This window comes from Pollachius pollachius (genome assembly GCF_949987615.1).
Source record: "Pollachius pollachius genome assembly, chromosome: 16".
Taxonomy (NCBI): domain Eukaryota; kingdom Metazoa; phylum Chordata; class Actinopteri; order Gadiformes; family Gadidae; genus Pollachius; species Pollachius pollachius.
In genome coordinates this window covers 15,385,059-15,401,239 of record NC_136949.1, presented here as the reverse complement: position 1 = coordinate 15,401,239, position 16,181 = coordinate 15,385,059, and the positions used below count along the sequence as shown (strand labels likewise).

General features: G+C 44.2%; 1 protein-coding gene across 1 annotated transcript; it reads left to right on the top strand.

Moving 5' to 3' along the window:
* Nucleotides 1-627: 627 nt before the first annotated feature.
* znf292b (zinc finger protein 292b) lies at nucleotides 628-16,134 on the top strand (the record flags this gene model as incomplete). The annotated part of the gene is made up of 8 exons (XM_079753307.1): nucleotides 628-804; nucleotides 4,080-4,234; nucleotides 4,716-4,794; nucleotides 5,203-5,338; nucleotides 5,875-6,080; nucleotides 6,581-6,717; nucleotides 7,863-8,004; nucleotides 9,469-16,134. 8 exons carry the CDS (start codon nucleotides 628-630, stop codon nucleotides 16,129-16,131), a joined length of 7,695 nt encoding a protein of 2,564 aa, XP_079609433.1. The 3' UTR covers nucleotides 16,132-16,134.
* Nucleotides 16,135-16,181: the final 47 nt, after the last annotated feature.

Here is a 16,181-nt window from a genome sequence, read left to right as displayed (position 1 = left end):
CCCGTAGCGCTCCGAAGGACAGAAAACACCTCCTCATACCCAGAGGGATGAAACCTTGAGAAGGAACACTGAAAAATAAAATGTAAAACATCAATAAATTAAAGTCTCTCTGGTCTTCTTTTTTTATATTTTTTTCTTTATTCTGTCAAATTAATTGATTGTGTACCATATTATAGTACACAGAAGAGCCTGTTCGAATTGTACGGCTTTATTTGAAGCGTGACACAGAGAGACAAATTATTTGATTAATAAATTATATTTTGTACCCCTTTATCAACTTTTTTCCTTGGAACTTATATCACATACTTATATCATTTAGCATCATTATTGATAATGTATTGTACTAGGAACTAATATTATACTGTTACAATGAATTAACACTCTAGGGGACCTAAGCCTAGTATTTAAAATAGAAGAAGCTCAGTATTTTTCTGGTCAGCAACAATTAACTCAACAATTAAAAGTAATTTCGTAAGCTACATCGTAATTGTTTTGTTTTCTAGGAATAAAAATATATGCATTGGTTGTAAGGCAAGCTCTTCCAGAAGGGGGCATCTTCCCATCCTTTGCTGCGACCACTGCGTATTGTGTGACGCGCAGTGGGACGCGCCGGACTCGGGTGTGAAGATGGCGGACGAGGAGGAGATAGACCCGGAGCGCAGTAGCAGTAGTATAACAAACAGTATCGATACAACGATCGGGACCCTCAAACGACGTTTTCAAGAGCTGTACGACGTGGTCTTCAAAGACAGTACGGACTCCCCTGTTGAGGCGTCTTCTCAGTACTGCCAGGACTTCTGTCGGGTATGTTTCATTCTGTACAGCTGGTTAATCCTGGGAGATGCGTGGATCAGGGTGATGGTGCCGCACCAGCGGGCGGGGTTAAGGCTTGTAACGCGTTGTTTTGGGTGAGCGAGAGGTATATCCATGGTATTTTACATTTTGCTCCTGTAGTATTTCATATTTAACAACTATATCAACGGATTTGGCAATATAGATATTTATGTTCCATGCTATTGTTGGGTTGAATATTATGTAAAGGCGTGAAGACGGGAGAAGCCTCTCTCTCCACCCTACAGGGGGACGCCGACGAAAAACAAACGTACCCGACCTCTCCGTAAGGGTATGATTGTTTGCTACTAGCATGGGCTAGCAGACACTCCTGCATGTTTACTGAAATATGACGGGTTTCACTCGTTTGTTGTTGAATGACCAGTGTGTAAAGGACTGACCGGCTATTACAATGTTTAATAGAGCTGCTTAATACTGTTTCCGACTGGACGGAGACCTTATTATGATTATAATGTTATCTGTCTGTCTATTAGCTCAGCAACCCGACCTGATAGCTTTATGGTGCAGGCTATTATTCCGAGTTATTATTTTAATTAATATTTCTGAATCTACCTATTTTACAAGGTCAACAATCTAATACGTTTGTGTCGTTTTATTGTCTATCTCTACGGGGTGTGTGAGAGAGAACAGGACATACCTTTTGGTTTTGTGGAATTACAGGACGAACCTCCCATCAGCATTGAAGACAATGATAAACCTATTTTTATTTTTTTTATTATACAATTATTTTATTTTTTTGAATGAACACGATATTGACTAATATGTGTTCACATAAATGGTATGTGTTAACAAACGCTTTTTGTTAATGATGTTATTGCTTTTAATTTTCGTTTTATCAAAATGCCACTCAATTATTTTTGTGGGATCTAGCGGAATGGTCTCGGCAGAAATGGAATATAATATCCATAACTATGTTCTAATTAGTGTATAATCCCGTGAAATTAAGAAACGCATTTTCGTTTCCTCAGAATGAGCCTTTTAATATCTACACAGGGAGAGGGTCCACTTCCATTGACTTGAAAATATCTGATTGCAGGGAAAGACACGCACCATTTTAGTACTATTTCAGGGACAGAGGAATCCAAAATGAGCCTTTTCCTTGACTGATTAATAGCCATTATTTAGGATCTTCTATTAGGGATGTGCTCTCTGTTCACACACGTTTTATTTTAAATTGGACATGTTTTAATTGTTACTTCATTTACTTGCATCTGCCAAAGGGTATTTAAAAATCTTACACACTGCACCTTTTAAGGAAGTACCTCGATGGTAACATATTAACTTTATAATGGCGAGTACAAATAACCTATGTGGCCTTTTTGTTGATTGGTCAATACTCTTATCTCTGTTGTGGATTTACAATTACAATGTAACTCATTTAAGAAGCTTTGCTGTGGCCTCTATCTGGAAATCATGAGAAGTGAATGAACACAGGGACCGGCGTGGTTTTGAAAGGGTGTCTCTGTAACTGCTGGTAAACTCACCACGAGAAATATCTTGTTCAGCTTCTTATAGCAGGTGTATGGTTGAAAAAAGATATCCAAATATCTCCATAGCGTCTTTACTTAATTGAATCAGAACAATGACTGTCTAGAATCTATTTTTAATTGAGTCATTTAGCAACCATTTTTATCCAAAGTGACATACAGAGAGTTTTTCCAGATATGGGTCATTTTGGAGCAGGTTTGGGTTAGGCACTGAAATCAAAGACAGGTCATTAAGGAGTAGGTAGGGGTTAGACAGTGAATGCAGGGACAGGTCATCAAGGAGTAGGTAGGGGTAAGACATTGGATACAGCGACAAGTAATCTTAGAACTGGTGCGGGTTAGATACAGACACAGGGTAGGGATTAGAGCATCTTGTTGAAGGGTGCATACAGGTTTGACTGCGGAAATAGGTTTCAAATCCAACACTTTTGGCTGGGAATCCACACCCTAACCACTAGACTATCACGCCTCTGTATGCTCTTTTTATTGAACGATAAAAGGCAATACAAGCTGGAATTGATTATGGTTTGTTTGGATGCTGTCAAATTTAAGATTTCCGTTGAACAAACACACTTCTGTTATTCTGCAGCCCTAATTAGGCACTTGTAGTCGGGCCATCTCACACTTGTTCCTCTAGAGCTGTCCCCTGAGGCTCGTGTTAGTCCCGTGTCGTCGGGGGAGAACCATTGAGGTGTCGGTTCTCTGAGGAAACATAGTCTGTGTGTTTTGAGCAGCACAACAGAAGCTCTCTTTAGCAACTGTTAATGATACAAAATTGCAATAGACTAGCTTAACAAACTCCTCTTATAGATCACCATTCACTGTGAAGCAACCAAGCAGTGATTTAAATACAACACCATGAAATACACATGAACAAGAAGGACATGTTAGTGTAGTGGTCCCTAGTTTGATTCCCAATGTCTGACTGAAGGCTACTGCAAGCATCCTTGAGGTAGATGCCTAATCCGTAATACCTGCTCCTTAAGGACATGTATCTAAGGTCACACATTGTCACATTTGGTTGAAAGTGCCTCAAATTAAAATGGAAGAAATTGTAACATTAACCATAATAGATCAAAAAACGAAACAAACGAAAAATTTAAGCATTTTACTTTTAAAAGTCAAGCAACAGGAAGTGAGACCAACACATATTAAGTGCGAGTGTGTGCTCTTCTACACTCTACTACTCTGTTCTGGTAGAGCTGCTTCTTTAGCTTTGTTTGGATCAGTCACTGCAGTTCCGCATATTGCCTGTAGGGGGTTCAAACATGTGATAAGAACTGTGGGCTGGGAATATTTGTTTTGGATTATTGACGCACAGATTTACCTGTGGGTCAACATTTGAATGGCAAACAGAAAATGCATATCTTTGACTAAATGGTCGGTTTACATCAATTCATCCTGACAATTCATAAGCTGAAATGCCTGAAATGGGCAGGATACTGAGTTAAATCCCCAATGGCCACAGAGCAACATGTAGGCATCCTTTTAGCAAAATGACTCCATTCCTCTACCTGGTGCTTGATGACATTTGTCTGGGTTCATTGCCTAACCCTTAACTGCTCCTTTATGACCTGTATGGAAATTCACTGCAAGTCAATTTGGATAAAACTGTCAAACTGTAGAAAACAGCCAGCCATTTGATCCTTTTCCCCGTTCTTACTCTTGCTGTTGCAATGGCGACATCCCCCTTGGGATTTGGGATTCATCCTACGACTCTTCTGGTTCTCCTCCCCCCAGACGTTGGTGGAGTATGCCGGCTGCTGGAAGGTGGAGCAGGACCCGGTGCCGCTGGTGGAGGTGTACACGGCCGCCCTGCTGGCCTACAGCCAGGCCTCGGCCGCCCTCTCCCCTCAGTGTGACAGCGTCTCTCTGGTCCTGGAGCGGCTGGCCCTGTGAGTACCGCACCCCGGGGGGGAAGGGCCTCAGCTCTCGTTAGGATCGCAGGGTTAGGCCGGGAGCCCGCGGGCACATAGAAGACAGGGTCATGGGGCTGCAAGTGTGTGTCTTCTCACTTGACACGTATTACACAAGTATAACCATACATTATTCTTTGGTATTCAATTTTAGTGGCGTGGTTTGTGACTGGTGCGTCGGTGCTATGCTCTACACACTATTATCTTTATTTAATCATTTACTCTATAAATAACAGAAATTGCCGTCACAAGAGTTCAAAGTCTGGTCTTAAATGTGAAAAACAAAACTATTCCTTTTATAATGATCCATGAACCAAATATTTGATTTTAACTGCAACCAGATAATATGATTGATATTAATATATAACCATGCCTCAATGATCGGTGTAAATCAAATATCAGTATTTATAATGTTTAATTATAAACATAAATTATAATTATTTGATGTTTAATTTTGCAGGAGCTTCATTGAGCTGCTGTTGTCCCTAAGGGAGGAGCTTCCTGCCAGCTTCTGGGAGGAAGTGAGGTTTTCAGTCCAGGTAACCCACAGGTCATTGCATCCTGCAGCTGTCCTCTCTTAACTCATAAACTGGGCCGTTGTGTGTCGTGATGTTAGCATTGAGCTTGATTTTTGCACTTGTTTTGACTTTGTTAGCATAGTTTCTTTAATGATTAGCCTGATGTTAGTGCTTGATATAACCTTATACCATGCTATTTGCAACTGGCTCCATGTTAGCCCTCGGTGTAGAGGGATGGCTTTACCACATGTTAGCCTTCAGAACTCAGTATTTATCCTGATGTACCTGACATTGATATATACTGTAGTTTCTCTTTCTTCTGAAAAATGTACTTATTGTAAGTGACTTTGGGTAAAAGTGTCTGCTAAATGCCCCAAATGTCAACAACGTTATCGTTGAACTTAACCAAGCGTCTGTTTGTGTGTGCAGAGGGCCCACTCGCGGCTCCAGGAGAGCGGTATTCCCCAGCTGAGCCTGCTGTACTCCCTGACCCAGCAGAAGGGTGTGTGGGCCAGCCCGGTACTGCAGGGCGTTCTCTCCCAGGAGACCCAGCCGAAGGAACAAGGTGAGCCTATTGTTCCTCTCCATACCCTACCTGCTCCTTTATTACTTATTATGTCTGAATGTTGACACAAGATATTTGCAACACGGCCCTGTCGGAACATTTAATTGGCTACGAGACGGAGACGGAGTCAAGTCCTCACTTCGTTCGGCCCTGCGGTCGACGTGCATCATTGGATGACTTACTGAGCTAAATATCAGACTTTCTTCATCTACCATACCATTTACCATACCATTTATAATGACTTACAAGTGATGCTGAGAACAATCAAACAAGTAGTAAAGGAACCCATAGCTAAAGGAACCCATACATGAGGATACTACAATATGTATTTTTTATTGTGTCATTATTTTCTGCGGAAATAAAAAATCTCATTTACACCAAGTGCTTTCTTGGTGATCAAAAAGCACTTGGTGGCCTCTCAACAAAATGTGTATCATTTCAACTCCAGAGCTAAAGTTACACAAATCGGTCAGTCTGTGTGATTGTGTTGAAGACTCATCCAGTCCCCCCCTCTTCCTTCTTCTACGCGTCTTCAGTGGATGAGTTCCTGGAGCTGGAGGGCCCGGTGCTGCTGGAGATGAGGCTGAAGCAGCTGATGAAGGATGAGGGCCGTCTGAAGGGGGCGGAGGTGCTGGCCAAGGCCTGCGCGGAGCACCCGGCCTTCGAGGGCAGGGGGCACTTTAAACAAACGCACCTCATCTGCCTGTGCTCCACTGCAGAGCACCACCAGCTCATGGCGGAGGCAGGTTCACATCCTCTAATGATAGCCTTGGCTGAGATTTAGTTACCTGTTAGTGTCCATGTCCATTCAACCTTATTGACTCTGCTGAGGAGTTTCTTTGAGGAAGCGTTTGAGGACATGGACTCTTTGTTTACATGTCCATAAGAATCTCGGTTGCCAGGCTATCTCAACAGTTGAACAGTCTACATAATGAAAATGGAAACCAATGACTGGTGACTTAACCAGGATTTTGTTTTTAGAACAAAGACCGTCAGTTTTAATTCTACAGTTCCTAATTTTCATTGACGAAATAAGGAAGGTATCAGTTATTCTAAAGCAACAATAGGCTTTACCATAATTTCATCCAGCATCCACCCTATTGATTTAAAAAGGATATGACCTTTAGACCTAGGAAGCAACTTCTTGCAAATCAAGGTTCCTTAATAGAAATTACCACAGGAATTAACAGTCAAGTTCCCTGTGCTAACGACGCACCGGTGCTGTGCTGGTTTTGTTCCCAGCTGTCTAAGGTGGACTGTCGGGATGCGCTGGAGATGATCTGTAACCTGGAGTCGGACGGTGACGAAAGGGTAGCATTTAGCCTCTGCTCCGCCTTCCTCACCCATCAGCTCCTCCAAGCAGACACCTACTGCGCCTGGTAAGAACCTCCTCTGCTACTGCCTCCGCATAGCAAATGTAGTTGCTCCCGAGATTTTAGCGTTTTGCGTTTTTTGTATAATTCTTAGCTCTACACACATTGTTCTAACCCAATAAACCTCTGCCTGTTATATCAATGTCCCAGTGAAAGTATGGGCATCACATCACACAAGTGTTTGCTGCTGGCTACGACTCATTAGGCAGTGTATTTTGTATATAGACAAACATACTTTTGTTTAAGCCGCTAAACAGAAAAATAGGATACAGAAAGGTATCTTCACCTGTCTATCACATATGTCTAGCTCATATGCTCTAATATGAAATCAGGTGACCCCAACTGGGGCCCGAACCCAAGATTTGGAAACACTGGGAAGACCCTATTAAATTACATTAGCTTTTCTATCCAATGCTTGCTACTAAAAGTACGTCTGTTGATACTAATTCTCTATTTACCAATGTACTATTGACTAATTTAGCAGATGCTTATGCAAAACTGGCTACTTAATAGCTAATCCTGAGAGGAAGTGCTTAGGGCATCCTGCTCAAAGATGTCTACAGGTACAGGTACACTCACTGTGGAAATTCGGGTTCAACCAAGTACTTTTCGACTTGGGGTCCAACACACAGACCACTAGTGCTAGGTAAAAATATCGATTCATCAATGCACTGCAATTTATTTGACCTCGATTCAATTTAGATTCAGATTTTCTTTTTAAATCGATTATTTCCCCCAAAAAAAAGCATACCCAGTCATTATAATCTAGAAGCGAGTATGCCTAAATGTACATGCCCTTTTACATTAGTCCATGTTATGATTATTACTTTTATGCTGCAAGTTTAGCTCAGGAACAATACTATACAATGGTGTATTCCCTTTTTGCTAGTTAAAGCACAATGAAATGGTTAATTCATTTTGAAATGGTTAATTCTAAATAATATTTAGGTATTTTTGTCATCTGCACGTATTATTGAATCGATATCGAAGCAATTGGATCAATATCGAATCGACATCGAATCAAGACCTAAAGAATCAAATTGAATTGAATTGTGAGGTACCTGGCGATACCCCGCCCTACAGACCACCACACCACCCGGCCTCCTCATTGAGAAGGGTTTCGCTGTCTGAAGTGTTTTTGTCTCCACCAGGGAGCTCACCTTGTTCTGGAGCAAGTTGCTGAAGAGGATGGAGTCCTCTGAGAAGGACTTCCTGGAAAGATGCCGCAAGATGTCCATGCTCTCCCAAACAGTGTTCCACATCCTATTCCTCATCAAAGTGGTCCAATCCGAGGTCAGCATTCGTTTATGTGTGTGGATCAAAAGGGAGAGTGATGATGCTCTCTGGTGGCGATTTACTAAAGTGCGGCCTGAAATGGTCTCCATCTTTAGTAATAATGATGTAAACCAGTGGTTTTCAAACTGTCAGGCGCACCTCCCCTGGGGGGCGCCAGAGTTCTTCAGTGGGGGCGCGACGTGAGAACAGAAACAGAAAAAACACAAAGACGAAGCCGCGCTGTGTTCGGAATCGTTCCCTATTCACTCACTCACTATTCCCTATATAGTGTTCATGATATAGTGCACTATATAGGGAACGAACAAACGAGAATTTGGACACTACGCTGAACATTTCTAAACGTCATTTGCGTCAGTTAATGCTCCGGGTATTTGTCTGACGCAGACAGATGTGCCCACATCATGTAAACAAACCGGGCGCTCACGAGGAAAGCTGGAGGTTGTATTGATGTTGAATGTTACATTTCCTTGATCAAGGTTTTTTTCATTGATTTTGAATGTTACATTTTCTATGTTAAATCCCAAATAAATTGTTGACATTTCTAAACGAAAGCCGGAACCTCCATCATTAAATGTATTCGTTTTCGTTATTATTCAGCTTCTTCTTCTCCTCCGGAAAAACACGACCGCATTGCATTGTGGTATATGGGAGTAAGATGTAGGGAACATCGTATGTTCACCCAAATTTTGGGTATTTTAAGTCCACTTTATAGTGCGTGAAATTTACCACTGAGAATTCAAACACCACTACAAAATGGCGAGCACCCTATATAGTGCACTATATCCGTGATAGGGAACGATTTCGAACACAGCTATGCAAACTCATTGCTCCCACTAAAGTTGAGGTAAGCTAAAAAGGAGGCAAAACTGGCAGTTTACAGATTAAGATGTTAAAATGTGTTAAGAAATGTGTTTAAAAACACACAAAGATGTTTAGAATGTTTCAAAAATATGTTTAAAATGTTTAAATAAAACATGATCAGAGATGTTTAAAATGTGTAAAATATGATCAGAGATGTTTTAAATATGATCAGAGATGTTTAAAATGTGTATAATAATTAAAAGATCTTTCAAAACACAGGGATTTAGAAAAAAAAATTGGAGGGGGTGGGGCTCAGCTGATATTTGTTCTCTGAGGGGGGGCTCACTCTCTCATACTTTGAAAACCCCTGATGTAAATAACAATGTTTTATGATCAATACTTTTAATTCGTTTTTCTGATTTAATGGACGTTCTGTAAAAAAAAATCCTTGTTTGCACCAATATTTGCGGTTATAAATTAATAGTTAAAATTAAGTGTTTACAATATCTTTTAAAGCACATTTTTATGTAAAATGTGTTGGCTTTGCTTTGTGAAAAGTTTGTCATTTTGGCTGGGCTTTTAGTGAAAGGAACTGTAATATTCTGTTATTTACGAAATATCTTGGCAATTGAACTGACACTAGTATCTTCTATCTCGTAGATGGACAGCGCTGGACTGCCGACCTGCATTGAAATGTGCATCATGGCTCTGCAGTTGAAGTCGAGTGACGGAAACTCCAAGGCCACCATCTGCAAAACCCTTTCCTGTTTGCTTTCCAACGACCTGGAGGTGAAGCGCGCCTGCCAGCTCACCGAGTTCCTCCTGGAGCCCACCGTGGACGCCTACTACGCCGTGGAGAGCTTGTACAACGAGCCCGACCAGAAGCTCGAGGAGGAGAACATGCCCGTTCCCAACTCCTTGCGCTGTGAGCTCCTACTGGTCTTCAAGACCCAGTGGCCCTTCGACCCAGAGTTCTGGGACTGGCGAGCCCTGAAGCGACAGTGCCTGGCCCTGATGGGCGAGGAGGCCTCCATCGTGTCCTCCATCGACCTGCTCAACGACAACGAGGACCCAGAGGGTCCCGATGAGGGGGTTGGGCAAGAGCACCGAGGTCAGGAGGACCGCCGAGACCTCACCACCTGCTTTGTGGACACCACCAATGAGCTGGACGAAATCACGGACCGGCGGCAGAAAAACAGAGAAATTAAAAAGCTGAGGCAGAAGGGCTTCGTGTCTGCCAGGTTCCGGAACTTTCAGGCATACATGCAGTACTGCGTGCTGTGCGATAAGGAGTTTCTGGGCCACCGGATAGTGCGTCATGCACAGACTCATTTTAAAGCTGGCGTCTACAGCTGCCCGATATGTGCTGAAACGTTTACCTCAAAAGACACTTTGGTTCCCCATGTGGCTTCACATGTAAAGCAGTCTTCTAAGGAGAGGCTAACTGCGATGAAAAACAACAAACAATTGGCTAATCCTAGAACGGCAGCCCCAGTGATAGCAGCATTAAAAGCCAAGTCTGAAAATTACCTTCACACAAATGGAGATTCGCAAGGACCAAGCGGAGGAGCATCACACACCGCCAGGACCGATGTCTCTGGATTTCAGCTGAAAAGCCATGAAGAAAATGTCTGCCCTGTGTCAAGCTGCAAAAAGAGCTTCAAGTTTCTAAAAAATCTGTTTGCTCATGTAAAGGCCCATGGGGACAATGAGGAGGCCAAGCGTTACCTTGAGATGCAGAGCAACAAGGTCGTTTGCCAGTACTGCCTCCGGCAGTTTGTCAACGTCGCCCACCTCAACGACCACTTGCAGGTGCATTGTGGCGTCGACCCCTACATTTGCATCCAGTTGAACTGCAAAGCTAGTTTTCAGTCCAACCCTGAACTCCTCGTTCACAGGAAAAGCCACGTTGTGTTCAAGGCAAGATGCATGTTTCCGAACTGTGGAAAAATCTTCAACGAAGCCTTTAAGCTCTATGACCACGAGGCCCAGCACTATAAAACCTTCACGTGTAAAGTCCCAGACTGTCGAAAATTATTCCATTCTCAAAACCAGTTAGAGCTACACCAGGAAGAACACACCACTGAAAAAATGCAAGAGGACCAGCAGATTACACAACAGAATTCACAAAAGAATTTACTTCAGAACCCAGAACAGAATTTACTGCAGAACCCAGAACAGAATTCACAACAAAATTCACAAAATTCTGGCCCTTCGCTAATCGAGCGAATGCTGTCCGACTCGACTTCCTCTTCACTGGAGATTTCTCATGAATCAAAGGACTTAAGTTGTGCTAATGTCAGTAGTAGGCAGCCACCACCGTTAAACTCAATAGAAAGCCTACTGGCCTCTCCTCGCAGGCCATTGCAGGACTTTGGACAATACGTGGTCAAAAGTGAATGCCAAGATATGCCTTCTTCCTCCATCTGTCAAACACAGGATTTAGATATTTCTGCTATTCGGTCCTCTGTGAATTCCAAATTCAATTCCCATCCAAATAAACCCATGGCAAGTCCAGAAACTCAATCTTTCGATCATTTGAGAGCCGCCCTGCAGAGTCGAGATACTCCTTCATTTGAAGCTCAGAATGCAGGACTCCACAGTGGGCATGCAAATGAGTTTGAAGACCAGACACCGATGTTCTCCCCTAATGAAAGCCCTGGGTCGATGATGTACTCTTCCAACTGCAACGTAACCTATCCGCAACAGTTCCCGCCCACATGCACCAACATGCATCCATCTGACAATGGCATACCTTTAGGAATGTGTCAAACCCTTCCTCCATCAATGACCCCTCTTCCACCATCTGGAATCAGGTCAGGAAATGCTGCACCCTATCCTGTAAACCAAGCCACTCCCTCAGCACAAGAGCGACACCATTGTGCATTTGGAAACTGTACAAGGAACTACAGCTCCTACAGAAGTGTCACAAAGCACATGCGTGCTGCGCACCCAGAGTTTTATGATCAATGGAAAATTGCGAGGAAAAATGTCAAGAATCCCCAGGGCATGCTGCTTGCCAATGGGTCTGTAGGGAGTACCAGACTGGTTCCTCCATCACAAACCTCAGAGACTGAAGCTGTCCAAATGTGTGCCATCCAGAAACAAGTTGTCCACCAACCTCTGCCTTATCCTACTATGGATCCAAGCTCATGTTACACTAGTCAACTCACCTCTGTTCAAAATCATGATGCTCCCTTGAATATGAGGAATATCCTTAATCCTATTGTTGTTTCTCAGTTGGCAAGTCAAGGGGATACAGGCACACCTATGCAGTCTCAAGTTGCACCTACCCCTCAATGGCACAGGAATCAAGGACAAGGTCAGATTCCCGCCCACGTTTATCCATCAATTATGCAAAGGATACCACAGGTGGATCTCACCAGTGGAGGGCTTCAATTGGGGCACTCAATGGACCCGCCTCTTATCCAGAAACGCCCTCATTCAGTTTCAGCATCGTACATTGATAGTAGTGACGTGGGGAATTCCCTTCAATCATTCACATCACTAAACGATAATTGTTCTGTCTCAAATTATATAGCCCCGACTATAACAAAGGCAAAAGAAATGCATGACAGGCAAATGCAGGACAAATTCTCATCTTCATGCAGTAGCAATAACCAATATCTAAATGATGAAACCTCTGAAAGCCTTGCAGACACTCAAAATAAACCCAGAAAAAGGCCAAAATGGCCATCCATTGTTGGTGCTGGAAAATACAGTTGTCCGAGGTGCAGTAGACAATTTAACTGTTCCAAATCCTTAGGTGGCCACTTGTCCAAGCGTCTAACGTGCAAGCCACTTCCTGAGGCTCAACCAGCAGCAGATCTGCCTACATCATTCTTGGATTTTCTCAACTCTGAGACAACAGAGAATGCATTTAATTCACAGCCGCTACCCGATCAGTCTGCACTCCATCAGGAGGGGCTATCACAATCTGTGGAAAACACTACAGTACACCCAAATGCTTTCCCTGCTTCGGGCTTCACCCATGCTGATTCAACTGAGATGGGATCTGAGGATGATATTCTGAAACAGATCATGGCTGAAGCAAACATGGCTGATCTATTTGACCAGCCATCAGTTTCCCAGCCTTTCTTCCAAGGTACCTATGGCGCTGTTGAGCGGATGCCACAAAACTCTGTTATACAGCACACAGGAGATGTGCACATTAAGGAGGAGCAGTTTTACCCTGGCCCTTACCTTCAGTCAAACCTCCCTCAGTATAGCAGTCCCATTTACCCCGACCCCATACTCTCGCAGATCCTGTCAGAAAACCAAAATGCCAGGCCTAATCCTCAAAGTCTTCCTGTTGATCATGTGGCAACTAATCAGCAAACAGATATAATTTCAATTGAAGCGAAGCAGCAAACCTCAATGGGGCTTCATAGTTTGGCGCCATCCAGTGTTAATCATGGCGAGACAAAGTGGCAAAGTGAACAAGATGTCAAGAAACGATTAAGAGAGCAGATATTATCTGGTGATTTCACACATAGAAGCAACGTATTTCATTCAGTCAACCATAGAGCTAGTGTTAGTTCTAATTCGAGACCTTCAAACATTAGTGTTCTTCACTCTTCTTCAGAATCAAGACGGGTCGCTCCAAAGAAATCTAGAACTTCCTCTTCAGTCCCCAGTGGATGTCCCAGAGGTAGTGTGGGTTTTACTGGTTTGAGAGGGTCTTCACCCCAGCAAACTGGCTCCCCGACCCTCAACCACATGGTGGAACAGAGCGAAACAGTGCGGTTATCTGGAGTTTGTAGGCCATGGGGAATAGATGGTCATAGTGCATGTGGGGGACCCGAAACGGTCGGAGAGGTGAATGGAAATATACAAACCTCTGTGAATCAGGAGGAAGAGACTGGGCTAACAAACGTTGATCCTGATACAGGATTCGTCAAGCCATTTGCTTGTCATAGTGAAGACTGCACATTTAGGGCTATGTCTTCTGATGTGCTTTGGAAACACATGTTTAGAGTCCACAAATACACGCTAGAGATGATTAACAATGCAAAGCAAAGGAATGCTAAATTAGCACCATTCGGCTGTCATAAATGCAGTAAAGCATTTACACGTAACTCCAACCGCCGGGTTCACTACCAGACTGCTCACCGGATGTCGATCGATGAAATCTCCAAATTACACGTAAAGCCCACTTTAGCCACTGTCGTTCAATTCCCCGGTACCCAAAACCAGACCCAAACTAAAGCAGACCAGAATGCCATTGAAAATGAAAGCATAACCCCCAAAGAACCCTTCCAAGGCCAATCACCATTGTTTCGAGAGTGTAGCGGCAAAAATGTTATACAGCAGAACTCCAGCAATGACAATCGTTTCACTCAAGTCCACAGAAATCCTGCCACCCAGGCATCTACAGGGAGCAGCCTGTTGCCAGCCCAAACTGTTTCTGGTTCTGATTTGTCGGATGGACGACGCAAACATGTCCCCGCGACACCTACTCGATACTCTGCTGATCGTTATGGCCGACTTTTTTTGCGATCTGGACCAACTCCTCCGGCCCCATTGCCCCCATCACCACCTAAAGCTAGCATAACTATACCTTTGGATATACCACTAATTACCAAAACAACTTCAGCCAGCAGAGTCGAGAGGCCGATTCCAGAGGTAGCAAAGAAGATAAAAGGGAAGAAATCGAATGCAGTCTTTAATCCGTACCGACCATATTGCTGTGTTCACGAGGGATGTGCCGCAGCTTTTACAGTTCAACACAATCTCATCCTCCATTACCGGGCTATCCACCAGTCTGCTCTCTCTGTGCTGGTGGTCAAAAAAGAGCAGGATGGAACTGAAGCAGCGGACGAGTCAAGGGATTCTGAAGAAGAAGAAGATGATGAGGAGGTGGCCGATTCTGAGAACGAATTTGTTCCTGAATTCCGATGCCAGGAGAAGGACTGTTGTCGGGTTTTCCAGGAGGTTCCCAGCTTGCTGCAGCACTACCTCCAGCTCCACGAGTTCAGCCTGGACAAGGCTGGTGCGATCCTATCTCGTATCAACCTCGGCCAGTTCGCCTGCGACCAGCAGAGGTGTGTGGCGATGTTCACCTCCTTCTGGAAGTACGTCGGACACATCAAGGAACTACACGGAGGTGTGACGCTGTCCAGACAAGAAACATTAAATGGGTTCAGTTGTGATGTGGAAGATTGCAACCGAACATATGCCACAAAATATAACCTGCTTCGACACACGATGAAGAAGCACCCCGAGACCTACCAATTGAAAGTGCTGAATCAAACGATACCGGAAGAGTGTGCAAAACAGAATTCCAAGAATTCCCATAATTCCCATTACCCAATTGTCAAAGCCATTAATGGGAAGGAGAACATCCAGAGCAATAAGAAGCTTCAGAAAGTAAGTGAGAAAAAACGACCGGAGAAGACGCAGAAGAACAACTGGACTAAATATGGCAAGCCATCTTTAAAGAGCAAAGGCGAGGCCTCTGCGCTGTGCACCAAGAAGTTCACCTTGCAGTACCCATGCATGCTAGCAGGCTGCGAATCGGTCATGAGGTCGGAGCGCAGCATCATGAAGCACTACATGGGCCACGGGCTTTCTGAGCGCTACCTGGAGGAGCAGAGAAGCCACTACATCTTCTGCAAGAAGTTCTCCCGACTCAAACACCACTCCAGCCGGAGTGACGACTCCAAGTCCGACAACAGCTCGGACCTGTCCGACGATGACCTCATGGCGGACACCGGCATGGGAGGCAGCGAATACCTGTCGGCCAAGCCCGGCTTGCGGAAAAGGGCGGCTGCAGAAAGGTCAGGAGGATTCTTTGATGGCGGCCCGTCCGACGAGGACAGCGACTCGGTGGCCGTGTCCGAAGAGCCTATCGTGGTCAAGCGCAAAAGGGGGCGACCTCGCAAGCTGGTCGGAAACGCAGTGAAACCCAAAGCAACATCGAGGTCCACGAGGAGGAATCGCATTGTGCACAGCGCCGCCGATGAAGAAACTGATTCCTGCGACTCCTCAGCTTACCTTGCCCTGACGCCAGACGACGGCACGCAGCTCGGCGATACTCTGCCCTCCTTTAAACCCATGGGTTTTGAGGTGTCCTTCCTGAAGTTCCTGGAACACTCTACACCACCAGAACAGAACTCCATAAGGCCCCGAGGTCGGCCCCCCGGGAAGAAGTCCAGTTTGCAAACCAAAGACACCTGTGTGGTGTTCAGTAACCGGCAGAACTTTGAGGCACTCGGTAAGGTCAGGATAGTCGTCGACGGGGCATATTCTGTTGTGGCCGCCCTTCTGTTGAAACAGCTGCAAGATATGAGACCCACGGTGATGTTGGAAAAAAGTGACTAATTTTCTGTGATTTTTATATTTTTATTTATTTTATTGACAATACAATCTCA